Here is a 27,581-nt window from a genome sequence, read left to right as displayed (position 1 = left end):
AGACTGTTTAGTACATACACTCATATCTGTGTAAGCTACTAGTGTTGCAAGGTCAATGTATCTAGTTATTAGACAGTTTAGTACATACACTCATATCTGTGTAAGCTACTAGTGTTGCAAGGTCAATGTATCTAGTTATTAGACTGTTTAGTACATACACTCATATCTGTGTAAGCTACTAGTGTTGTAAGGTCAATGTATCTAGTTATTAGAATGTTTAGTACATACACTCATATCTGTGTAAGCTACTAGTGTTGTAAGGTCAATGTATCTAGTTATTAGAATGTTTAGTACATACACTCATATCTGTGTAAGCTACTAGTGTTGTAAGGTCAATGTATCTAGTTATTAGAATGTTTAGTACATACACTCATATCTGTGTAAGCTACTAGTGTTGTAAGGTCAATGTATCTAGTTATTAGAATGTTTAGTACATACACTCATATCTGTGTAAGCTACTAGTGTTGTAAGGTCAGTGTATCTAGTTATTAGACTGTTTAGTACATACACTCATATCTGTGTAAGCTACTAGTGTTGTAAGGTCAGTGTATCTAGTTATTAGACTGTTTAGTACATACACTCATATCTGTGTAAGCTACTAGTGTTGTAAGGTCAGTGTATCTAGTTATTAGACTGTTTAGTACATACACTCATATCTGTGTAAGCTACTAGTGTTGTAAGGTCAGTGTATCTAGTTATTAGACTGTTTAGTACATACACTCATATCTGTGTAAGCTACTAGTGTTGTAAGGTCAGTGTATCTAGTTATTAGACTGTTTAGTACATACACTCATATCTGTGTAAGCTACTAGTGTTGTAAGGTCAGTGTATCTAGTTATTAGACTGTTTAGTACATACACTCATATCTGTGTAAGCTACTAGTGTTGTAAGGTCAATATATCTAGTTATTAGAATGTTTAGTACATACACTCATATCTGTGTAAGCTACTAGTGTTGTAAGGTCAGTGTATCTAGTTATTAGACTGTTTAGTACATACACTCATATCTGTGTAAGCTACTAGTGTTGTAAGGTCAATGTATCTAGTTATTAGACTGTTTAGTACATACACTCATATCTGTGTAAGCTACTAGTGTTGTAAGGTCAGTGTATCTGGTTATTAGACTGTTTAGTAGATACACTCATATCTGTGTAAGCTACTAGTGTTGTAAGGTCAGTGTATCTAGTTATTAGACTGTTTAGTACATACACTCATATCTGTGTAAGCTACTAGTGTTGTAAGGTCAATGTATCTAGTTATTAGACTGTTTAGTACATACACTCATATCTGTGTAAGCTACTAGTGTTGTAAGGTCAATGTATCTAGTTATTAGACTGTTTAGTACATACACTCATATCTGTGTAAGCTACTAGTGTTGTAAGGTCAATGTATCTAGTTATTAGACTGTTTAGTACATACACTCATATCTGTGTAAGCTACTAGTGTTGTAAGGTCAATGTATCTAGTTATTAGACTGTTTAGTACATACACTCATTTCTGTGTAAGCTACTAGTGTTGTAAGGTGAGTGTATCTAGTTATTAGACTGTTTAGTACATACACTCATATCTGTGTAAGCTACTAGTGTTGTAAGGTCAGTGTATCTAGTTATTAGACTGTTTAGTACATACACTCATATCTGTGTAAGCTACTAGTGTTGTAAGGTCAATGTATCTAGTTATTAGACTGTTTAGTACATACACTCATATCTGTGTAAGCTACTAGTGTTGTAAGGTCAATGTATCTAGTTATTAGACTGTTTAGTACATACACTCATATCTGTGTAAGCTACTAGTGTTGTAAGGTCAATGTATCTAGTTATTAGACTGTTTAGTACATACACTCATATCTGTGTAAGCTACTAGTGTTGTAAGGTCAATGTATCTAGTTATTAGACTGTTTAGTACATACACTCATATCTGTGTAAGCTACTAGTGTTGTAAGGTCAATGTATCTAGTTATTAGACTGTTTAGTACATACACTCATATCTGTGTAAGCTACTAGTGTTGTAAGGTCAATGTATCTAGTTATTAGAATGTTTAGTACATACACTCATATCTGTGTAAGCTACTAGTGTTGTAAGGTCAATGTATCTAGTTATTAGACTGTTTAGTACATACACTCATATCTGTGTAAGCTACTAGTGTTGTAAGGTCAGTGTATCTAGTTATTAGACTGTTTAGTACATACACTCATATCTGTGTAAGCTACTAGTGTTGTAAGGTCAATGTATCTAGTTATTAGAATGTTTAGTACATACACTCATATCTGTGTAAGCTACTAGTGTTGTAAGGTCAATGTATCTAGTTATTAGACTGTTTAGTACATACACTCATATCTGTGTAAGCTACTAGTGTTGTAAGGTCAATGTATCTAGTTATTAGACTGTTTAGTACATACACTCATATCTGTGTAAGCTACTAGTGTTGTAAGGTCAATGTATCTAGTTATTAGACTGTTTAGTACATACACTCATATCTGTGTAAGCTACTAGTGTTGTAAGGTCAATGTATCTAGTTATTAGACTGTTTAGTACATACACTCATATCTGTGTAAGCTACTAGTGTTGTAAGGTCAATGTATCTAGTTATTAGACTGTTTAGTACATACACTCATATCTGTGTAAGCTACTAGTGTTGTAAGGTCAATGTATCTAGTTATTAGACTGTTTAGTACATACACTCATATCTGTGTAAGCTACTAGTGTTGTAAGGTCAATGTATCTAGTTATTAGACTGTTTAGTACATACACTCATATCTGTGTAAGCTACTAGTGTTGTAAGGTCAATGTATCTAGTTATTAGACTGTTTAGTACATACACTCATATCTGTGTAAGCTACTAGTGTTGTAAGGTCAATGTATCTAGTTATTAGACTGTTTAGTACATACACTCATATCTGTGTAAGCTACTAGTGTTGTAAGGTCAATGTATCTAGTTATTAGACTGTTTAGTACATACACTCATATCTGTGTAAGCTACTAGTGTTGTAAGGTCAATGTATCTAGTTATTAGACTGTTTAGTACATACACTCATATCTGTGTAAGCTACTAGTGTTGTAAGGTCAATGTATCTAGTTATTAGACAGTTTAGTACATACACTCATATCTGTGTAAGCTACTAGTGTTGTAAGGTCAATGTATCTAGTTATTAGACTGTTTAGTACATACACTCATATCTGTGTAAGCTACTAGTGTTGTAAGGTCAATGTATCTAGTTATTAGAATGTTTAGTACATACACTCATATCTGTGTAAGCTACTAGTGTTGTAAGGTCAATGTATCTAGTTATTAGAATGTTTAGTCACATACACTCATATCTGTGTAAGCTACTAGTGTTGTAAGGTCAATGTATCTAGTTATTAGAATGTTTAGTACATACACTCATATCTGTGTAAGCTACTAGTGTTGTAAGGTCAGTGTATCTAGTTATTAGACTGTTTAGTACATACACTCATATCTGTGTAAGCTACTAGTGTTGTAAGGTCAGTGTATCTAGTTATTAGACTGTTTAGTACATACACTCATATCTGTGTAAGCTACTAGTGTTGTAAGGTCAGTGTATCTAGTTATTAGACTGTTTAGTACATACACTCATATCTGTGTAAGCTACTAGTGTTGTAAGGTCAGTGTATCTAGTTATTAGACTGTTTAGTACATACACTCATATCTGTGTAAGCTACTAGTGTTGTAAGGTCAGTGTATCTAGTTATTAGACTGTTTAGTACATACACTCATATCTGTGTAAGCTACTAGTGTTGTAAGGTCATTGTATCTAGTTATTAGAATGTTTAGTACATACACTCATATCTGTGTAAGCTACTAGTGTTGTAAGGTCAGTGTATCTAGTTATTAGACTGTTTAGTACATACACTCATATCTGTGTAAGCTACTAGTGTTGTAAGGTCAATGTATCTAGTTATTAGACTGTTTAGTACATACACTCATATCTGTGTAAGCTACTAGTGTTGTAAGGTCAGTGTATCTGTTATTAGACTGTTTAGTACATACACTCATATCTGTGTAAGCTACTAGTGTTGTAAGGTCAGTGTATCTAGTTATTAGACTGTTTAGTACATACACTCATATCTGTGTAAGCTACTAGTGTTGTAAGGTCAATGTATCTAGTTATTAGACTGTTTAGTACATACACTCATATCTGTGTAAGCTACTAGTGTTGTAAGGTCAATGTATCTAGTTATTAGACTGTTTAGTACATACACTCATATCTGTGTAAGCTACTAGTGTTGTAAGGTCAATGTATCTAGTTATTAGACTGTTTAGTACATACACTCATATCTGTGTAAGCTACTAGTGTTGTAAGGTCAATGTATCTAGTTATTAGACTGTTTAGTACATACACTCATTTCTGTGTAAGCTACTAGTGTTGTAAGGTCGAGTGTATCTAGTTATTAGACTGTTTAGTACATACACTCATATCTGTGTAAGCTACTAGTGTTGTAAGGTCAGTGTATCTAGTTATTAGACTGTTTAGTACATACACTCATATCTGTGTAAGCTACTAGTGTTGTAAGGTCAATGTATCTAGTTATTAGACTGTTTAGTACATACACTCATATCTGTGTAAGCTACTAGTGTTGTAAGGTCAATGTATCTAGTTATTAGACTGTTTAGTACATACACTCATATCTGTGTAAGCTACTAGTGTTGTAAGGTCAATGTATCTAGTTATTAGACTGTTTAGTACATACACTCATATCTGTGTAAGCTACTAGTGTTGTAAGGTCAATGTATCTAGTTATTAGACTGTTTAGTACATACACTCATATCTGTGTAAGCTACTAGTGTTGTAAGGTCAATGTATCTAGTTATTAGACTGTTTAGTACATACACTCATATCTGTGTAAGCTACTAGTGTTGTAAGGTCAATGTATCTAGTTATTAGAATGTTTAGTACATACACTCATATCTGTGTAAGCTACTAGTGTTGTAAGGTCAGTGTATCTAGTTATTAGACTGTTTAGTACATACACTCATATCTGTGTAAGCTACTAGTGTTGTAAGGTCAATGTATCTAGTTATTAGAATGTTTAGTACATACACTCATATCTGTGTAAGCTACTAGTGTTGTAAGGTCAATGTATCTAGTTATTAGACTGTTTAGTACATACACTCATATCTGTGTAAGCTACTAGTGTTGTAAGGTCAATGTATCTAGTTATTAGACTGTTTAGTACATACACTCATATCTGTGTAAGCTACTAGTGTTGTAAGGTCAATGTATCTAGTTATTAGACTGTTTAGTACATACACTCATATCTGTGTAAGCTACTAGTGTTGTAAGGTCAATGTATCTAGTTATTAGACTGTTTAGTACATACACTCATATCTGTGTAAGCTACTAGTGTTGTAAGGTCAATGTATCTAGTTATTAGACTGTTTAGTACATACACTCATATCTGTGTAAGCTACTAGTGTTGTAAGGTCAATGTATCTAGTTATTAGACTGTTTAGTACATACACTCATATCTGTGTAAGCTACTAGTGTTGTAAGGTCAATGTATCTAGTTATTAGACTGTTTAGTACATACACTCATATCTGTGTAAGCTACTAGTGTTGTAAGGTCAATGTATCTAGTTATTAGAATGTTTAGTACATACACTCATATCTGTGTAAGCTACTAGTGTTGTAAGGTCAGTGTATCTAGTTATTAGACTGTTTAGTACATACACTCATATCTGTGTAAGCTACTAGTGTTGTAAGGTCAATGTATCTAGTTATTAGAATGTTTAGTACATACACTCATATCTGTGTAAGCTACTAGTGTTGTAAGGTCAATGTATCTAGTTATTAGACTGTTTAGTACATACACTCATATCTGTGTAAGCTACTAGTGTTGTAAGGTCAATGTATCTAGTTATTAGACTGTTTAGTACATACACTCATATCTGTGTAAGCTACTAGTGTTGTAAGGTCAATGTATCTAGTTATTAGAATGTTTAGTACATACACTCATATCTGTGTAAGCTACTAGTGTTGTAAGGTCAGTGTATCTAGTTATTAGACTGTTTAGTACATACACTCATATCTGTGTAAGCTACTAGTGTTGTAAGGTCAATGTATCTAGTTATTAGAATGTTTAGTACATACACTCATATCTGTGTAAGCTACTAGTGTTGTAAGGTCAATGTATCTAGTTATTAGACTGTTTAGTACATACACTCATATCTGTGTAAGCTACTAGTGTTGTAAGGTCAATGTATCTAGTTATTAGACTGTTTAGTACATACACTCATATCTGTGTAAGCTACTAGTGTTGTAAGGTCAATGTATCTAGTTATTAGACTGTTTAGTACATACACTCATATCTGTGTAAGCTACTAGTGTTGTAAGGTCAGTGTATCTAGTTATTAGACTGTTTAGTACATACACTCATATCTGTGTAAGCTACTAGTGTTGTAAGGTCAATGTATCTAGTTATTAGAATGTTTAGTACATACACTCATATCTGTGTAAGCTACTAGTGTTGTAAGGTCAATGTATCTAGTTATTAGACTGTTTAGTACATACACTCATATCTGTGTAAGCTACTAGTGTTGTAAGGTCAATGTATCTAGTTATTAGACTGTTTAGTACATACACTCATATCTGTGTAAGCTACTAGTGTTGTAAGGTCAATGTATCTAGTTATTAGACTGTTTAGTACATACACTCATATCTGTGTAAGCTACTAGTGTTGTAAGGTCAATGTATCTAGTTATTAGACTGTTTAGTACATACACTCATATCTGTGTAAGCTACTAGTGTTGTAAGGTCAATGTATCTAGTTATTAGAATGTTTAGTACATACACTCATATCTGTGTAAGCTACTAGTGTTGTAAGGTCAATGTATCTAGTTATTAGACTGTTTAGTACATACACTCATATCTGTGTAAGCTACTAGTGTTGTAAGGTCAATGTATCTAGTTATTAGACTGTTTAGTACATACACTCATATCTGTGTAAGCTACTAGTGTTGTAAGGTCAATGTATCTAGTTATTAGACTGTTTAGTACATACACTCATATCTGTGTAAGCTACTAGTGTTGTAAGGTCAATGTATCTAGTTATTAGAATGTTTAGTACATACACTCATATCTGTGTAAGCTACTAGTGTTGTAAGGTCAATGTATCTAGTTATTAGAATGTTTAGTACATACACTCATATCTGTGTAAGCTACTAGTGTTGTAAGGTCAATGTATCTAGTTATTAGAATGTTTAGTACATACACTCATATCTGTGTAAGCTACTAGTGTTGTAAGGTCAATGTATCTAGTTATTAGACTGTTTAGTACATACACTCATATCTGTGTAAGCTACTAGTGTTGTAAGGTCAATGTATCTAGTTATTAGACTGTTTAGTACATACACTCATATCTGTGTAAGCTACTAGTGTTGTAAGGTCAATGTATCTAGTTATTAGACTGTTTAGTACATACACTCATATCTGTGTAAGCTACTAGTGTTGTAAGGTCAATGTATCTAGTTATTAGAATGTTTAGTACATACACTCATATCTGTGTAAGCTACTAGTGTTGTAAGGTCAATGTATCTAGTTATTAGACTGTTTAGTACATACACTCATATCTGTGTAAGCTACTAGTGTTGTAAGGTCAATGTATCTAGTTATTAGACTGTTTAGTACATACACTCATATATGTGTAAGCTACTAGTGTTGTAAGGTCAATGTATCTAGTTATTAGACTGTTTAGTACATACACTCATATCTGTGTAAGCTACTAGTGTTGTAAGGTCAATGTATCTAGTTATTAGAATGTTTAGTACATACACTCATATCTGTGTAAGCTACTAGTGTTGTAAGGTCAATGTATCTAGTTATTAGACTGTTTAGTACATACACTCATATCTGTGTAAGCTACTAGTGTTGTAAGGTCAATGTATCTAGTTATTAGACTGTTTAGTACATACACTCATATCTGTGTAAGCTACTAGTGTTGTAAGGTCAATGTATCTAGTTATTAGACTGTTTAGTACATACACTCATATCTGTGTAAGCTACTAGTGTTGTAAGGTCAATGTATCTAGTTATTAGACTGTTTAGTACATACACTCATATCTGTGTAAGCTACTAGTGTTGTAAGGTCAATGTATCTAGTTATTAGACTGTTTAGTACATACACTCATATCTGTGTAAGCTACTAGTGTTGTAAGGTCAATGTATCTAGTTATTAGACTGTTTAGTACATACACTCATATCTGTGTAAGCTACTAGTGTTGTAAGGTCAATACCATATATTACCCTGTATAAGCTGAATCTTGAGGACCAAAACAGCTGGGGTCACCTTATCTATGATACACAATTTCACGAAAGTATTTTTCTGGTCGTCAGTGCCCTGTCAGGACGATCGCTCGGACAATCACTAAAAAAAGATGCAAGTAGTAAGTTATAATGTTCTTTTGACAACTTTAACGGTTTTATGAGTACTGTTGTTGTTGTATTCTTCAGCTTATTCACATTGATTAATTATCTCCTCTTACTTTGCTCTTTGACAACTTGATGATGTGGACCCCTTGATGAAGCATGTGTATGAGAATTTGTTCTAATGAAATTGGGAAAATAGTGTATAATTCTAATTCTGTCGGGTTTAGCATAATAGTGTGGATATAGAAAAGAAAACAAACATGGATTTTTAGAATAATGAGCAGTATAATCTTTATTATATATGCTATTATTATCACTTACCATAATTATGTAATACATCCAAGACTGTAACAGCCAGATGTCTGATGCGGGGTGCCGGCTTGTGTACGAAACGTACCATTTTGACACAGATTTTAGGGGTCAAGTTAGGGCTTATGTATAGGGTTGGTTTATACACAGTAATATATGGTATTAATGTGGATTTTATGGGAATAATGTTTGCAATTTGACTGATTTCTTAAATGACAATTGGGTCTTATGGGTTTACAAACATAGACCACAGACTAGACAAATACGATCAATAACAAAAATCAGGTTGGCAACGTGGTTTTGAGATCCTGTGTAAGTTTCTTGAATACCTGTTTCAGTTTTTTGCTTCCATGACCTCGACCTTCACCTTGAACATTGTACAAAGCTATGTCAAGGGTCATGCTTGGGATCTTTCGTCGCCTGGTCTTATCAACTTTGGAAAATTTGATGTAAGCAGATGTAGTTGTTTGCCATAAGTCTGTCACAGGTATTATAAGTTACCAAACCCAATGAAAATTAAAAAAACTGAGACAAATGTTTGTGATGTATTAGGTGTGCATGTCTATGTGTAGACACCAACTTCATGTAAATTGTTATCAAGAGCCATGTGTCAGTAGCTCATATAATGCCTGATATGTTACCCCCTCAGTAAAGTTTCGCAATTTGCTGCAAGGATTTGTGCCCCTTACATATGCCAGGATCTACTGACAATGATTATTGTTTTGGTACTTGTTCAGCAAGGGCAGTTTCATGGTGATGGATGTTGGTTAGGTAGTAAAAGCATACAGACTGTGTCACCTTCGTGGTGTTAAGCAGCTGTAGCTGGTATCCTGATCTGCCTCAGCTTTAACATACAGTTGTTGCTCACTGTACAGTTATATCACTCACACTATTTGGAGTTCGAATATTATTTGTTATGATTTTGTTGCTTTGTTTGACAACATGAAATCCATATTCCTGTTTTAAGATAGGTATAATGTTCAAAGTATTCTGAAGCCCACTCACTGTGCCATCCACGTTTCTCCCTAGATATATATGATATAAGACAATGATTTTTTTCCCTTGTTTTCAGAATACCCAGTATTCTGGTTTTGAGATACCTATATTTTTGATAATGGGAGTCATTGGTAAGTAGTCCCAGGGTTTTTTCTCATTCAGTACTTCCATATTTGTGTGTGTGTGTGTGTGCGTGTGCGTGTGTGTGGCGACTATGCTTGTTGTAAGTGGCGACTAATGGGATCGGGTGGTCAGACTTGCTGACTTGGTTGATGCATGTCATTGGTTCCCAATTGCACAGATCAATGCTCATGTTGTTGATCACTAGATTGTCTGGTCCAGACACTATTATTTACAGACCGCCGCCATATAGCTGCAATATTGCTGAGTGCGGCGTAAGAATAAACTCACTTACTCACTTGCTCATGATTTTTAAAAATGCTATAAACAATTTAAGTAGTTGGGACTATTTTAATCAAAGCAAACATCCATTACATACATTACAATCTGATTGGTTTGTCATATTCTGGCACATAATCGAGTAGGGGATGAGTATTCTTGGAGGTTACGGAAGGGGTGAGTGGTGAGGAAATGTGGATGCATCTGCATTTGAGTCTGTTGTTTATGAAAGAGAAAAGGACATTAATTGATTGAATTATTCTACTCAGAGATTCAGGAACCCCTTGTTTTTGTTGTGGATGAACTAAAGTTACATGAAGAAGGTGAGTGTTCTTTAACTTAGTTTGTGTAGTATATGGAGCAGAGCAACTGTTGTTATGTGTCTTAGGGTAAGCATCATGTGAGATCATGTTGTAAGTGTCACGTTCAACAACCATATGGTTTCTTTCAGGTGGCTTGTTAGGTGCTCTGTTCAATCAGATCAACTACAAGCTGACTGTTTACAGGATGAGGTGAGCTTTTTCTTACACGACAAAACTAGCCAATGAAATGTCATGCATGTCCATAGTGTTGCCATGGTTACATTCTGATCTGATTTCTTCAGTCATAGTGACTGAGTGTGTTCAGTTTTGTGTGCTCTTGGAATGCTGGCAGTCTCCACTCTTAGCATGTCAGTGTCCCATGGGTACTAAACACAGTCCTCTCTGGAAGATACTTGTGTTCCCATCACCCAAAGCTGGTTGTTGCAGGTGTCATTGATTCCAGTGTTTGTGTGCCATCATATCCTCACTGCGTGCATCATTGTTCTTAATATTAATCACTGGTTTGTCTGGTCCAGATCCAGTCAGGCTATTGTTGTATGACTAGAATATTACTGAGTAATATGTGGAATAACAAACTTGTGTTTCTTTGACAGATACCAGGATGTGTGTTGTCATTCTTTCATTAGGTCCTGTACATATTCTATTATGAAAAACATCCAAACAATATTGTAAAGCCCATGCAATATATGACAGTGATAGGGTGTGTCCTTGCCATATATGACAGTGATAGGGTGTGTCTTTGCCATATATGGTTGTGTTTGTATCCTTGCAATATATGACAGTGATAGTGTGTATCCATGCCATATATGGTGGGGTGTATTTTATGGCGTTTTTCCCAGTGTTTACACTGCCAGCAGTTCATGGTAGTGATGAACTTCCTGTGTAGATTCGTCCAGAAGAAGTGGAAACAGGTGCTGGAAGCGATGATTGTGGCAGCCATGACAGGCTTAGTGGGCTATATATCCATCTACTTCAACAACGACTGTGAACCCATGAAGGGCAACTCAGAGGAAGTTCCCATACAGGTCAGTCAGCACCATCATGTACTGTTAGCAACACTTGTGTCAGCTGCATCCTGATCTACCTATTTCACTTCCTCTCTTCCACATGTCCAATGTTCTCTTCTCTCTCCCTCTCACAGATCGTATCTCTTGTATCTCACACTTGGATGATGTCATCAGGCTGAGTTACATGGCTCTGAGTGTGAGTCTGGATAACTAATGGTGCCGTGAACCAGCATGACTGTAATATTGCTGACTGGGACATAACAAGATACTGACTGATATGCTCCTCTTAGCGGGTGGTTCTTCCTGTTTGTCTGTAGCTACCTCATGTCTGTTTCAGTTTTTCTGCCAGGATGGCTACTTCAGCTCAACATCAACCATCTTCTTCCAGACTCCTGAAGCCAGTGTAAAGAACCTCTTCCATGAGGGTGTCGGTGAGTGATTGTTCTCTTACCATGAGGGTGACGGTGAATGTTGTCTCATCATTCTTGGCTGCTGCTGTTGCTACTGCTGCTGCTGCTGCTGCTGATGATGATGATGTTTACGATCGAAGGGTGCAACAGAAGAACACTTTCTATTAGTCATTTACGTGCATATGTCTTTGTACCCCCAGGATCCTACAACATAGAGACGTTGGGATTCTACACCCTTAGCTACTTCCTGCTGGCATGTTGGACGTATGGCCTGAGTGTGCCCAGTGGTTTATTTATTCCCAGCCTCCTGATTGGTGCAGCCTGGGGCCGGATGTTTGGTATCCTGCTTCAGTTCCTGGTCCCACATGCGGTCAGTACAAACATAATATGGGGTGACTGCTGGATTTTGAAGGGAATAACACTGGTGTGAGCCCTTGTTCTGTAGTAGCTGCAGGGACAACTGACTCACACACTTGGATGAGTGACTCAGTATTTCAGTTGTCCCAGCTTCTCAACCCTGACATGACTCATGACATTTAGATGTTTTATGAAATTAGCAAACTCAGGTTTGGTGGTAATGAATCTAGAAAACATATATGTGAATTGGGATCTGAACCCATAATATATGCAACAGGTTTCCTTCATGACAAGGGAAACAACTCTTCATAGGGAAATCAGTCAAACGGGCAACATATGCTTCCCCCGCTGTACAACATAAGAGTAATGATAGGTGTGATTAGTGTGGAAGTAATGTCTGATGTCTCCTGTGTTGTTTTATAGGACTGGGCAGACCCAGGCAAGTATGCTCTGATTGGAGCAGCTGCTCAACTGGGTGAGTCTTTGTGGCCGATAGATGGGGTATAGCTGTTATTGTCAACTTATTGTGATAAAGAGTCTATAAGTCTTGTGTCTAGATTTTCGTCATGGGAGAAAAGTTAATTAATCCTGTGCTTCCTTCATGTGCGGGGAACACAAGTTGACTATGGAGAACTAGTCTGCCTTATTATAAATCTCATCACGATGGTGGTATTGCATGAATAATTTTGGAGCAGTTCTAAAACTGAGACTGATTTCCTTTCATTGATGTATCTGTAATGGGAGTAAACCTGTCTTCCAGTACCACAGTCTGTCTGTGATTGTTACAAGGATATGTTTCTTGTACAGGTGGTATTGTCCGGATGACAATCAGTCTGACAGTCATTGTGGTGGAGGCAACAGGCAACGTGACTTTTGGTCTTCCAATCATGATTGTGTTGATGGTGGCCAAATGGGTTGGTGACTTCTTTAATGAGGTATGTGTCTGCAGACTAAATATTAACTGTCCAGAGCAGATTATGGATTATGAGACTTGTCGTACCATAGGACAGGCAGACATACTTCATGTGTGGCCTTCGGTTCCAGGGGATCTATGACATGCATGTACACCTGCAGGGAGTCCCCATCTTGGGCTGGGAGCCACCAGACATGAGTGCCAACATCTTTGCCACGTAAGATAATAGTCACATCAAGTAGAATTTGTGTTCTTATTATTTAGTGATTTTTCTTTGGCCTCACGCTAGTGAGGTAATGAATCATTAGGTCAGTTATGTGTTTGTAGGTGTTTCAAGATGTTTGAGGCAACGTGTCTTTAGATATTGATGTGTTCTGATTAAATGTGTCTGTGCACCAAGGCGAAGTGTCTTATGATGTCTGTGTATTTATCAGTAATGATCAAGGATGCCTGTTTATCGAGATGATGCTCTTTATGATGCCTGTGTATCAATGTGCTCTCTGTGCCAGTGAGGTGACGCACCTTACGATGTCTGTGTATCAATGTGCTCTCTGTGCCAGTGAGGTGATGCACCTTATGATGTCTGTGTATCAATGTGCTCTCTGTGCCAGTGAGGTGATGCACCTTACGATACCTGTGTATCAATGTGCTCTCTGTGCCAGTGAGGTGATGAGTCATCCAGTGACAGTGTTCCGGTCAGTGGAGTCAGTGGGACGTATAATGGATCTGCTGAAGAAGGAGACTCACAATGGTTACCCTGTGGTGGACGACTACAGTCCTGACCGATGTATAGTGAGTCATTGAACATTGTAACCCAGTTGTCCACTCAGCTGGGAGTAGCAGTGCCTGCTGACATTAAAATGAATTGTCACTTCACCACCATCTCTATCTAAAATATCGATATCACCTGATACGAGTGATAGATATGTTTTCATCTTTCTTGTTGCCTCTGTCTTCAAATCCTACCTTATTCCTTGTAGTAAATACATGGAACAATTCTGTGGTCTTCAGTCATTTGATACATTGAAGATGTTTGTTTGATGGGAAGTGATTGTGTTACACCTACACACTGCGGTGGGTAGTGGGTAGTGTTTTTTCCCAACTCGGTGGGAATTATTTTAAACAAATAAAGAAAATTGTGACAGTAGAAAAATGATATAATTAGAACATTTTTGTGATCTTTGCAGCCATTTCTTATGTTAACATGCATGGTGAATAACTGGTGACACATCTCATGAACATTACTGATACAGACTGGAATTTGCCGTCTACATTTCATTACATACCAGTTAAGTTATTTGCTACTTAAGTATCTCATCTTCATGTTACAGCGGAGAGGATTGATGTATGAATCATTTGGGACATTCCAGGGCATGATCCTTAGGTCTCAGCTTATCATGCTCATCAAGTTCAAGGTCAGTTGCTAGTTTCATCTTGACATAATTGAGCTCAACCCCGTACCTTGCCGTGTCTTGCTGCTCATCCCAGGTAGACTACACCCATTCTCTTGTGGCATCTTGTAGGCCATTCTCTTTCAGATGAGACAACCCTGTACCTTGCAGTGTCTTGCAACTCATCCCAGGCAGACTACACCCATTCTCTTTTGGCATCTTGTAGGTTATTCTCTTTCAGATGAGACAACCCTGTACCTTGCAGTGTCTTGTTGGCCTTCCTGGCACAGATAGGCTCAACCTTATATTTTGAAACGCCCTGTTGGGTAGGACACAGAGGCAGACATAAATGTCATGTATATGTAGACAGATGATCTATGGCATTCGTTATGAAATATGCCTCTGCCTAGTCTCCTGCCATTATTAAGACCAATATGAAGTAAGTGAAACATCATTCTTCCACTCCTTTGTTTCGCAGGTGTTTAATGAGAATCCTGACATCAACAGTCTTCAAACCACATTGAAGTCAGTGGACTTTCGGGATGCCTACCCACGATATCCCCCAATACAGGTTCCTATAGTATTATTTTATTCTCTTGAGTATCAAAGACAGCCCAGTAGTCTGGGATGCAGTAGCATGGCACACACCTTATATTAGAGGCGACTAGTTCTGACCCAGCTGTCAGACTCATTGGTTGATTGTATAACAGCAGCCTGTGGTTTACCTGACCTAGGTATTGACATAATGTCACTTGTAATGTCACAAAATTGATACATACTAGCGAAGTAAATGTCACTTACAAGATTACTTCTAAGTATGCTTCGATACATTTTGCTTTTATGATGATTGTGATCGTGGTTGGTGATCATGTTGACCTGTGTGTATCATGTTAGCCTGTGTCTACTTGTTGGTTATCATGTTAGCCTGTGTGTACTTGTTGGTGATCATATGAACCTGTGTGTACTTGTTGGTGATCATATGAACCTGTGTGTACTTGTTGGTTATCATGTTAGCCGGTGTGTGCTTGTTGGTGATCATATGAACCTGTGTGTACTTGTTGGTGATTATGTTAGCCTGTGTTCTTGTTTGTATCATGTTAACCTGTGTGCTTGTTTGTATTATGTTAACCTGTGTGCTTGTTGGTATCATGTTAACCTGTGTTCTTGTTTGTACCATGTTAACCTGTGTGTACTTGGTGGTGATCGTGTTAACCTGTGTGCTTGTTGGTATCATGTTAGCCTTGTGCTTGTTTGTATCATGTTAACCTGTGTGCTTGTTGGTATCATGTTAGCCTGTGTGCTTGTTTGTATCATGTTAACCTGTGTACTTGTTTGTATCATGTTAGCCTTGTGCTTGTTTGTATCATGTTAACCTGTGTGCTTGTTGGTATCATGTTAGCCTGTGTGCTTGTTGCTATCATGTTAACCTGTGTGCTTGTTTGTATCATGTTAGCCTGTGTTCTTGTTTGTATCATGTTAACCTGTGTGCTTGTTTGTATCATGTTAACCTGTGTGCTTGTTTGTATCATGTTAACCTGTGTTCTTGTTTGTATCATGTTAACCTGTGTGCTTGTTTGTATCATGTTAACCTGTGTGCTTGTTTGGATCATGTTAGCCTTGTGCTTGTTGGTGATCATGTTAACCTGTATTCTTGTTTGTATCATGTTAGCCTGTGTTCTTGTTGGTATCATGTTAACCTGTGTTCTTGTTGGTATCATGTTAACCTGTGTGTTTGTTTGTATCATATTAACCTGTGTGTTTGTTGGTATCATGTTAGCCTGTGTGCTTGTTGGTATCATGTTAACCTATGTGCTTGTTGGTATCATGTTAACCTGTGTATACTTGTTGGTATCATGTTAGTCTGTGTGTACTTGTTAGTGATCATGTTAGTCTGTGTGTACTTGTTGGTGATCATGTTAGTCTGTGAGTACTTGTTAGTGATCATGTTAGTCTGTGTGTACTTGTTGGTGAGCATGTTAGTCTGTGTGTACTTGTTAGTGATCATGTTAGTCTGTGTACTTGTTGGTGAGCATGTTAGTCTGTGTGTACTTGTTAGTGATCATGTTAGTCTGTGTGTACTTGATAGTGATCATGTTAGTCTTTGTGTACTTGTTGGTATCATGTTTACCTGTGTGTACTTTTTGGTTATCATGTTGACATGTGTGTACTTGTTGGTTATCACATTTCCCTGTGTACTTGTTGCAGCTTATAAATGTGACACCTCAGGAACGAGAGATGACCATTGACTTGCGGCCATTTATGAATCCTGCTCCATACACAGTCACTGATGTAAGTTCTCGGAATTCCCTTCTTACATCTGTAGTGATCATGTTGCTGTTGCCATGCACAGTGTCAATAATGTATTGGCCTTTTTGTTATCCCCCCGGCATGTAGTGTGGGGGGATATTGTTGACGCCTCGTCTGTCTGTCCGTCGGTCCATCCGTAATCATTTTGTTTCTGGAGCATAACTCAGGCATGGGCTTCATTTGTGGAGCAGAACTAAAAAACCGTTCAATTTTTTTCTTCAAAACTTGGTAGATCTGTCAATCAGAACCAAAAGTGGTGCCTTTTGGTATTTACAGGTTTTTCATGATTTATGATTTTCTTGGTTTCCATGGAAACGTTTTGGACATAGGTTCAAAAGTCAGAGGTGTGTTTTGTTTCCAGAGCAGAACTCATAAACTTCTTAATATCTGTCAGTAAAACTTGGTAGATGTGTGTTGCAGACCCAAAACTGGTGCCTTTTGCTATGTACAGGTTTTTGTGATTTCTTATTTTCTCGGTTTCCATGGAAACGTTTCGAACTCAGTCTCAAAATGGAGGGATGGGCTTTGTTTCCGGAGCAGAGTTCAAAAACAATTCAATATTTTTCTGCAAAACTTGGTAGTTACATCAATTAGAACCTAAAGTGGTGCCTTTTGGTTTTTACAGGTTTTTGTGATTTATTATTTCCTCGTTTCCATGGAAACTTTTTGGACTTAGTCTTGGAGGGATGGGCTTCGTTTCCAGAGCACAACTCGAAAACCATCTTTCAACAGCTCTTGGCAGATATATGAGACAGATTTTGAAATGGTGACTTTGGTGATTACAGATATATGGCATTTATATTCTTCATGATTTCCATGGAAACAAGTCAAATTTAGTCTAAAAAAAACAATTAGTAACTGTCAGATGGTTTGTTCTTTCAAACATATTGGTTCGGTGGGGATGTGTCATCTTATGATGACTCTTGTAAATATATGTGTTTGTATTTTCAGTCTGCCTCCTTACCGAGGATATTCAAGTTATTCCGAGCACTGGGTCTACGCCACGTCATTGTCATCAACAAAGAACACCAGGTATGATCAGATGGTCAAATCTTTGGTCTGATATGACACCTCTCTGCCTGATAACCCTATAACTAGTCATACCCGGACCAGGTTACACCAACTAATCATACCATGGGCCAGGTTACGCCAACTAATCGTACCGTGGACCAGGTTACACCAACTAGTCATACAGTGGACCAGGTTATGCCAGCTAATCATACCATGGACCAGTTTACACCAACTAGTCGTACCCCGGACCAAGTTACACTCACTAGTCATACTGTGGACCAGGTTACACCAACTAATCATACCTTGGACCTGGTTACGCCAAGTAGTCGCACCCCGGACCAGGTTACGCCAGCTAGTCATACCCCAGACCAGGTTACACCAACTAGTCGTACCCCAAACCAGGTTACGTCATCTAGTCGTACCATGGACCAGGTTACACCTGGTTACACCTGTTGTATATCGGACCAGGGTACGCTAACTAGTCATACCCCAAACCAGGTTATGCTAACTAGTCGTACCCCAAACTAGGTTACACCATCTAGTCGTACCGTGGACCAGGTTACGCCATCTACTCGTACCGTGGTCCAGGTTACACCAACCAGTTGTAGCGTGGACCAGGTTACACCAACCAGTCGTACCGTGGACCAGGTTACGCCATCTAGTCGTACCATGGACCAGGTTACACCAACCAGTTGTAGCGTGGACCAGGTTACGTCAGCTAGTTGTACCTTGGACCAGGTTACACTAACTAGTCATACCCCAGACCAGGTTACACCAACTAATCGTACCGTGGACCAGGTTACGCCAACTAGTTGTACCGTGGACCAGGTTACACCAACTAATCATACCGTGGACCAGGTTACACTAACTAATCATACCCCAGACCAGGTTACACCAACTAATCATACTGTGGACCAGGTTACACTAACTAATCATACCCCAGACCAGGTTACACCAACTAATCATACCGTGGACCAGGTTACGCTAACTAGTCATACCCCAGACCAGGTTACGCCATCTAGTCGTACCATGGACCAGGTTACACCAACTAATCATACCGTGGACCAGGTTACACCAACTAATCGTACCGTGGACCAGGTTACGTGAACTAGTTGTACCGTGGACCAGGTTACACTAACTAGTCATACCCCAGACCAGGTTACACCAACTAATCGTACCGTGGACCAAGGTTGCATTGCTTCAGTTCACTTCCATTCATTTGATTGACTGGATTATTGGTAAGGGACAGTGGGATGGCATAGTGGTTATTGTGGCACACTGAAGACCTGGGTTTGATTCCCCACATGGATATAAGATGTGAAGTCCATTTTGGGTATCCCCTGCCTGCTGTGATATTGCTTGAATATTGCTAAAAACTTCAGAAAAATTAAACTCACTAGATGAATTGTGACCTTTAACATGTAAAGTCCTCCATATGTCATGAGAGTAGACCAAGCATGTACACAGTGAGTTCTCACACTTATGAAACAATACTGAGGTTCTTCAACATGGCTGTTCTCATGAAGTTTCATCCTCAATAAGTTGAGATTCAGAAAATTAATGGGGCACAAGAGGATTAGTTTGTTAATTTACCTAAATTCAGTAGGCTCGCCAGAATTCCATGATTGTTTACCGTTGTGATTACAATTCAGTTTGGTAGTACCCTCTCAAGGGTGGAACCAAACTATTAAACATTGTGGGATTGCATTTCTTTTGACTTTGGTAATCTTTATGCTATTATAACTCAGTAATGTTGTAAAGCAATATTGAATCTAACTCACAAATAATGAAGTCATGTCAGTAATCATACTTTGTTTCTAGGTGATTGGCATGGTAACCAGAAAAGACCTTGCTCGCTACAAGATTTGGCGCCACAGAGGGCAGATTAGCATGGAAGAACTTCTAGTCTCTCACAGTTGATGAAGGAGACTGGTGTGATAATGACCCTGATTAATACTCTGAAATTCCCTGAGATTCCATGATGTAAGCAATGCTGGTATAACATTCCACCATGAACATCATGTTACACTTGTCAGGATTGAGTGTGTGAGTTACTTCTTGTTGATTGTTATGGTGGACAAGTTTTTTATGATGTTAGTGCAAAGGGAGATAAGTATGAATGGATCAAGGAGACTGATGGATCTGTACAGCTCATAAGGCTCACCCTTTGCCTCAAGGCTTCTCTATTGTGGTACCAGTGACAGTTGGTGGACATTTTTCTAGTATGTTAAATTATTATGTCAATGTTTCATTTCCATTGTTCTTATGACATGTGTGTGCAATATAATGACTAAGTTCCCATGGTCAGAGGAAATTACGATCATCAATTCCATAACGTCAGATCTGTAATAGTACATTGCCTGATGGTATTGTATTGCATTGGAGTTATCTTCAATATCTCAATATTTCTGTCTTGATATCACAGCCCTCTAGATCTGTACCAGCATTCCCATAGTGTTGCAGGACATTGCCGCCCTTAAAGTGTAGGGCAGCAGCTCACAGTGGGAAGGTTGGAGCAAGCTGATGTTGTAGGGTATTGATGGGATGGTGTTGTCTGAGGTTGAATACAGGAGAGATATCAGAATCCAGGCTGAGAGATTGATCAGTGGTGAAACTGCATCAAGTATTCTTGTTTATTAACTATGCGGGTGAACATATTGGGGTTCATATTTTTCATGCAATGCCCAAGGGCACTTTGTCATGGTGATGTGATGCCATGAACAATGCTATGATGTCACGTTTCTTCTGTGATGTTGTGTTCTACATGCAGCAATGATGGATAGCCAGCCTGTGTGTGAAAGTAGATTTGATGACTTTGGTAATAAACAGAATATAATATTTGTGCCCATATCATACTTTGTTTTAGGCACTTTTGTTGTAAACACAGTATGACATGGGAGCTCATATACTATCCTCAGTGTTTGCCATCTGGGACCAGGATGTGAAATACCTAGGAGTATGTGAAAACGGCAGAATTGCTGGGTAGGCACAGATTGAAAATGGGTGTTTTACTAACTGGAAAGAGAGGATTAGAGTGTCCCTCCCCGCATATGTCCCTTGTGGATGGTGGTCGATATTGAACCAGTATTCATACCCACATGTTAAAATTATTGACACTTACTGATATTGAACCAGTTTCAGACCTTGAACCAGTATTCCTGCACAGACATGATCTGAAATGTGGATACCAGTTCAAGCATCACAGGCACCACCATCTGTATTACTTCAGTCTACAACAAAGTTCACTATTTTAAACCACACATTTTACTCATGCCAGACATCTGTTGATATTTCCAGTTACACATGTCTTTCATTCTGTTCAGAATCCACTGTGGCTGTTTCTGTTTGTCCAAGGTGTGTTCATGCGTGTTTATGTATTGCAACCATAATTAACGTGGATACTTTTGTACTTAGTGTTTCCTCGTACCATAATTTAGAACCAATATAAAATTGTTTCTATAGATATACTTGGTAACTTCTTGATTAATAGTGGGTGGCTTACTTAATGGTTGGGTATTGGGCTGGGCTGTGTCTGCACAATAGGCTGGCATCAGGTTGTGCTTGTTGTGTAGAGAATGCTGGCACTAGACAGTGTTCGTTGTGCACAGAAGACTGGTATCAGACAGTGCTGGTTGTGTAGAGAACACTGGCATCAGGCTGTACTGGTATTGCACAATAGGCTGGCATCAGATAGTGCTGGTTGTGTAGAGAACACTGGCATTAGCCAGTGCTGGTTGTGCACAGAAGACTGGTATCAGAAAGTGCTGGTTGTGCACAGTAGGCTGGTATCAGACAGTGCTGGTTGTGTACAGTAGGCTGGTATCAGACAGTGCTGGTTGTGCACAGTAGGCTGGCATCAGACAGTGCTGGTTGTGTAGAGAACACTGGCATCAGACAGTGCTGGTTGTGCACAGAAGGCTGGCATCAGACAGTGCTGGTTGTGCACAGTAGGCTGGTATCAGACAGTGCTGGTTGTGCACAGTAGGCTGGTATCAGACAGTGCTGGTTGTGCACAGAAGACTGGTATCAGAAAGTGCTGGTTGTACACAGTAGGCTGGTATCAGACAGTGCTGGTTGTGTACAGTAGGCTGGTATCAGACAGTGCTGGTTGTGCACAGTAGGCTGGCATCAGACAGTGCTGATTGTGTAGAGAACACTGGCATCAGACAGTGCTGGTTGTGCACAGAAGTCTGGCATCAGACAGTGCTGGTTGTGCACAGTAGGCTGGTATCAGACAGTGCTGATGGTGCACAGAAGACTGGTATCAGAAAGTGCTGGTTGTGCACAGTAGGCTGGCATCAGACAGTGCTGGTTGTGTACAGTAGGCTGGTATCAGACAGTGCTGGTTGTGCACAGTAGGCTGGCATCAGACAGTGCTGATTGTGTAGAGAACACTGGCATCAGACAGTGCTGATTGTGCACAGAAGGCTGGCATCAGACAGTGCTGGTTGTGCACAGAAGGCTGGCATCAGACAGTGCTGATTGTGCACAGAAGGCTGGCATCAGACAGTGCTGGTTGTGCACAGTAGGCTGGCATCAGACAGTGCTGGCTGTGTACAGTAGGCTGGTATCAGACAATGCTGGTTGTGCACAGAAGACTGGTATCAGAAAGTGCTGGTTGTGCACAGTAGGCTGGTATCAGACAGTGCTGGTTGTCTACAGTAGGCTGGTATCAGACAGTGCTGGTTGTGCACAGTAGGCTGGTATCAGACAGTGCTGGTTGTGTAGAGAACACTGGCATCAGACAGTGCTGGTTGTGCACAGAAGGCTGGCATCAGACAGTGCTGGTTGTGCACAGTAGGCTGGTGTCAGACAGTGCTGGTTGTGTACAGTAGGCTGGTATCAGACAGTGCTGGTTGTGCACAGAAGACTGGTATCAGAAAGTGCTGGTTGTGCACAGTAGGCTGGTATCAGACAGTGCTGGTTGTGTACAGTAGGCTGGTATGAGACAGTGCTGGTTGTGCACAGTAGGCTGGCATCAGACAGTGCTGGTTGTGTAGAGAACACTGGCATCAGACAGTGCTGGTTGTGCACAGAAGGCTGGCATCAGACAGTGCTGGTTGTGCACAGTAGGCTGGTATCAGACAGTGCTGGTTGTGCACAGTAGGCTGGTATCAGACAGTGCTGGTTGTGCACAGAAGACTGGTATCAGAAAGTGCTGGTTGTACACAGTAGGCTGGTATCAGACAGTGCTGGTTGTGTACAGTAGGCTGGTATCAGACAGTGCTGGTTGTGCACAGTAGGCTGGCATCAGACAGTGCTGATTGTGTAGAGAACACTGGCATCAGACAGTGCTGGTTGTGCACAGAAGTCTGGCATCAGACAGTGCTGGTTGTGCACAGAAGGCTGGTATCAGACAGTGCTGGTTGTGTACAGTAGGCTGGTATCAGACAGTGCTGATGGTGCACAGAAGACTGGTATCAGAAAGTGCTGGTTGTGCACAGTAGGCTGGCATCAGACAGTGCTGGTTGTGTACAGTAGGCTGGTATCAGACAGTGCTGGTTGTGCACAGTAGGCTGGCATCAGACAGTGCTGATTGTGTAGAGAACACTGGCATCAGACAGTGCTGATTGTGCACAGAAGGCTGGCATCAGACAGTGCTGGTTGTGCACAGTAGGCTGGCATCAGACAGTGCTGGTTGTGTACAGTAGGCTGGTATCAGACAGTGCTGGTTGTGCACAGAAGACTGGTATCAGAAAGTGCTGGTTGTGCACAGTAGGCTGGTATCAGACAGTGCTGGTTGTGTACAGTAGGCTGGTATCAGACAGTGCTGGTTGTACACAGTAGGCTGGCATCAGACAGTGCTGATTGTGTAGAGAACACTGGCATCAGACAGTGCTGGTTGTGCACAGAAGTCTGGCATCAGACAGTGCTGGTTGTGCACAGAAGGCTGGTATCAGACAGTGCTGGTTGTGTACAGTAGGCTGGTATCAGACAGTGCTGATGGTGCACAGAAGACTGGTATCAGAAAGTGCTGGTTGTGCACAGTAGGCTGGCATCAGACAGTGCTGGTTGTGTACAGTAGGCTGGTATCAGACAGTGCTGGTTGTGCACAGAAGGCTGGCATCAGACAGTGCTGATTGTGTAGAGAACACTGGCATCAGAAGGTGCTGATTGTGCACAGAAGGCTGGCATCAGACAGTGCTGGTTGTGCACAGTAGGCTGGCATCAGACAGTGCTGGTTGTGTACAGTAGGCTGGTATCAGACAATGCTGGTTGTGCACAGAAGACTGGTATCAGAAAGTGCTGGTTGTGCACAGTAGGCTGGTATCAGACAGTGCTGGTTGTGTACAGTAGGCTGGTATGAGACAGTGCTGGTTGTGCACAGTAGGCTGGTATCAGACAGTGCTGGTTGTGTAGAGAACACTGGCATCAGACAGTGCTGGTTGTGCACAGAAGGCTGGCATCAGACAGTGCTGGTTGTGTACAGTAGGCTGGTATCAGACAGTGCTGGTTGTGCACAGAAGACTGGTATCAGAAAGTGCTGGTTGTGCACAGTAGGCTGGTATCAGACAGTGCTGGTTGTGTACAGTAGGCTGGTATCAGACAGTGCTGGTTGTGCACAGAAGGCTGGCATCAGACAGTGCTGGTTGTGTAGAGAACACTGGCATCAGACAGTGCTGGTTGTGCACAGAAGTCTGGCATCAGACAGTGCTGGTTGTGCACAGTAGGCTGGTATCAGACAGTGCTGGTTGTGTACAGTAGGCTGGTATCAGACAATGCTGGTTGTGCACAGAAGACTGGTATCAGAAAGTGCTGGTTGTGCACAATAGGATGGTATCAGACTGTGTTGTGTCTGCACAATAGACTGGCATCAGGCAGTCCTGTATTCGCACAATTGGCTGGCATCAGGCTGTGCCATGTCTAGATAATAGGCTAGCATCAGGCTGTCATGTGTGCACACAGTAGGCTGGAATCAGGCTGTGCTGTGTCCAGACAATAGGCTGGCATCAGGCAGTCATGTGTCTGCACAATAGGCTAACATCAGACTGTGCTGTGTCTAGACAATAGGCTGGCATCAGACTGTACAGTGTCCAGACACTAGGCATCAGGCACTTCTGTACCTGCACAACTGACTAGCATCAGGCTGTGCTGTGTCAAGAAAATAGGCTAGCATTCAGGCTGTCCACGCAATATTCTGGCATCATGCAGAGGGTTCTTGTCTACAATGGCAGTACAAGCAGTTGCATACTTGTATGTTTTTGTACATTCATGACATCACATTCTCTCATATCTCATAGAAAACAAACTTTCATGCTTTTATGTGTTGTTTATGACACTGGAAATTAAAAGGGCACTGATACAACTACTAATTTAAGTGCCTTTGCTTCAGCCCCAGCCAGGTCTTTGGATGTTGGTTGAATAAAATCTACCTCTGTCAAAACATGACAAATAAAATAGACTGGCAAAGGAAATTGGATTGGCCTCCCTTCCTTCTTACAGTAATGCCTGCAATAGTTCATCATCTGACAGGTAGATGTCAGGGCAGGCTTAGTCTGAATTATGTTTGTACCTGCTGGCAAATTAAAGCAATCCTTGAAAGCATGCAGGGTTTTTCCATTGATCCACAAACTTTATGTATGTTTTTGAATCATTGGTGCCATTTTATTAATAGCTGGTCCTTGTTGAGAAAATTGTATATTTTGTTATGATCCTGTCTGTGGGAAAATGCAAAGCAAAGTCATTTTTGTCAACTTCAACAAGGTTTATGTTTGACAGGAATCATGTCTAACAAAGGAATACATAGATTGTTCAGTTGGACCTGATCAAGTGAATACCAATGCATTGCATGACCATATCACAACTGGTTGAGTCTGTTATTATGAAGGGGTGCACCTTTGTCAGTTGATTGTCAACATGTCCAAACAGCTGAGATAAGGTGGCCATGACATCACAGCATCGAGAGATCATCAGCAATGTCCTAATGGTTTTAAAAAAGAGACTACAGATGGTTTAATGTCTTCAATATGTGAAGAACATGCTTCGTAGGAACACAACATTAGTACCATTCTCCGCTCCCCCTGTCCTCCTGAGTAATCTCGACCTGCTGTTTGTACCATTTGACCTCCAACGTCATGCATAAGTAGAGCAGCTCTAATGTGCAGCTCCTTTTAGCTTCATATGACTGCTTACCATGACTTATGGTATCACAGACTTGGTGTATCTTTCATATGCTGTGAGCACCATGTATAAATGTAAGATGAGTGAAGTATAATTAACTGTCAGTACCAAGATATTTATCTGATTCAGGTGTAAACAATTTGTCACATATAGACTCTTTTCTTGAACCTTGCAATGAGAACAACTGCTGGTTTTGATCTTGGTTGATAAAAAACTATGCAAAACATCGTGCAGTTTACTCTGCTATGCTATAAGTAACTCTGTCTTTGTGGTAATCAAAGTTCTTCCCGTTAGCCACATTGTAGGATTGGTCTCTGTCTCATGCTTGTTAGTGATAGTCGCAATTGTAAGACAGAAAATGGTCTAAACTTGACTGTCCATGATAACCAACAGTCTTTTGTCATATTTTGTGTCATCCAACAGTATTCACCAGTGGCCTTTCAAACGAGATGCCAAAAGAAAGACGTTAATCACACAACATGCAAAAAGATACGCTGTGAACAGGATTCGAACCTGCGCTGGAATAACCCATTGGATTTCGAGTCCAACGCCTTAACCACTCGGCCATCACAGCTCTCCCATATCCCCTCACTAGTAAAGGAACTATCTTGTAGAAAGTCAGCTTTAGTTAAATAGCAAAACTAAAAGTAAGACGCTATGAACAGGATTCGAACCTGTGCGGTAATATACCATTGGATTTCGAGTCCAACGCCTTAACCACTCGGCCATCACAGCACTCACGGCAGTCAAGTCAAACAGACTCAAGCAACTTCTTGGGAGGGTTTCACCAGCTCAAAATGACACATCAATACTATTCCAAATGCACAATAACAAATTCTATCCTCGACACACTCGTCCATACACAGCACACAATGTTGAGGAAATAAACTAACAAACATTTCATCTGACTTTCTAAATTTTGTCTACGATTTCTTTCATTTTCTTTCAGTTGAGTTGTCTACTTTTTACTCGGGCCAGTCTTTTGTCATATTTTGTGTCATCCAACAGTATTCACCAGTGGCCTTTCAAACGAGATGCCAAAAGAAAGACGTTAATCACACAACATGCAAAAAGATACGCTGTGAACAGGATTCGAACCTGCGCTGGAATAACCCATTGGATTTCGAGTCCAACGCCTTAACCACTCGGCCATCACAGCTCTCCCATATCCCCTCACTAGTAAAGGAACTATCTTGTAGAAAGTCAGCTTTAGTTAAATAGCAAAACTAAAAGTAAGACGCTATGAACAGGATTCGAACCTGTGCGGTAATATACCATTGGATTTCGAGTCCAACGCCTTAACCACTCGGCCATCACAGCACTCACGGCAGTCAAGTCAAACAGACTCAAGCAACTTCTTGGGAGGGTTTCACCAGCTCAAAATGACACATCAATACTATTCCAAATGCACAATAACAAATTCTATCCTCGACACACTCGCCCATACACAGCACACAATGTTGAGGAAATAAAATAACAAACATTTCATCTGACTTTCTAAATTTTGTCTACGATTTCTTTCATTTTCTTTCTCCCACTCTACAGTTGAGCTGTCTACTTTTTACTCGGGCCAGTCTTTCGTCATATTTTGTGTCATCCAACAGTATTCACCAGTGGCCTTTCAAACGAGATGCCAAAAGAAAGACGTTAATCA

The 27,581-nt window shown here is 39.8% G+C and overlaps 1 protein-coding gene across 1 annotated transcript in view; it reads left to right on the top strand.

Annotated features, from left to right (window-relative positions):
• LOC137283629 (H(+)/Cl(-) exchange transporter 7-like) overlaps positions 1-21,273 on the top strand; it is a 31,978-nt gene extending 10,705 nt beyond the window's left edge. The window contains exons 10-24 of the mRNA XM_067815222.1: positions 9,031-9,141; positions 9,765-9,819; positions 10,539-10,599; positions 11,297-11,435; positions 11,755-11,848; positions 12,028-12,197; positions 12,608-12,659; positions 12,992-13,119; positions 13,229-13,314; positions 13,760-13,889; positions 14,429-14,512; positions 14,967-15,059; positions 16,694-16,777; positions 17,747-17,827; positions 19,628-21,273. Coding sequence (XP_067671323.1) covers positions 9,031-9,141; positions 9,765-9,819; positions 10,539-10,599; positions 11,297-11,435; positions 11,755-11,848; positions 12,028-12,197; positions 12,608-12,659; positions 12,992-13,119; positions 13,229-13,314; positions 13,760-13,889; positions 14,429-14,512; positions 14,967-15,059; positions 16,694-16,777; positions 17,747-17,827; positions 19,628-19,726 — 1,467 coding nt within the window. The 3' untranslated portion in view covers positions 19,727-21,273. The remainder of the gene's footprint in view (positions 1-9,030; positions 9,142-9,764; positions 9,820-10,538; positions 10,600-11,296; positions 11,436-11,754; positions 11,849-12,027; positions 12,198-12,607; positions 12,660-12,991; positions 13,120-13,228; positions 13,315-13,759; positions 13,890-14,428; positions 14,513-14,966; positions 15,060-16,693; positions 16,778-17,746; positions 17,828-19,627) is intronic.
• The last annotated feature ends 6,308 nt before the right edge of the window (positions 21,274-27,581 follow it).

Source organism: Haliotis asinina, chromosome 5, assembly GCF_037392515.1.
Source record: "Haliotis asinina isolate JCU_RB_2024 chromosome 5, JCU_Hal_asi_v2, whole genome shotgun sequence".
NCBI classification, from domain to species: Eukaryota; Metazoa; Mollusca; class Gastropoda; order Lepetellida; family Haliotidae; genus Haliotis; species Haliotis asinina.
This window is presented reverse-complemented; position numbering and strand designations above follow the sequence as displayed.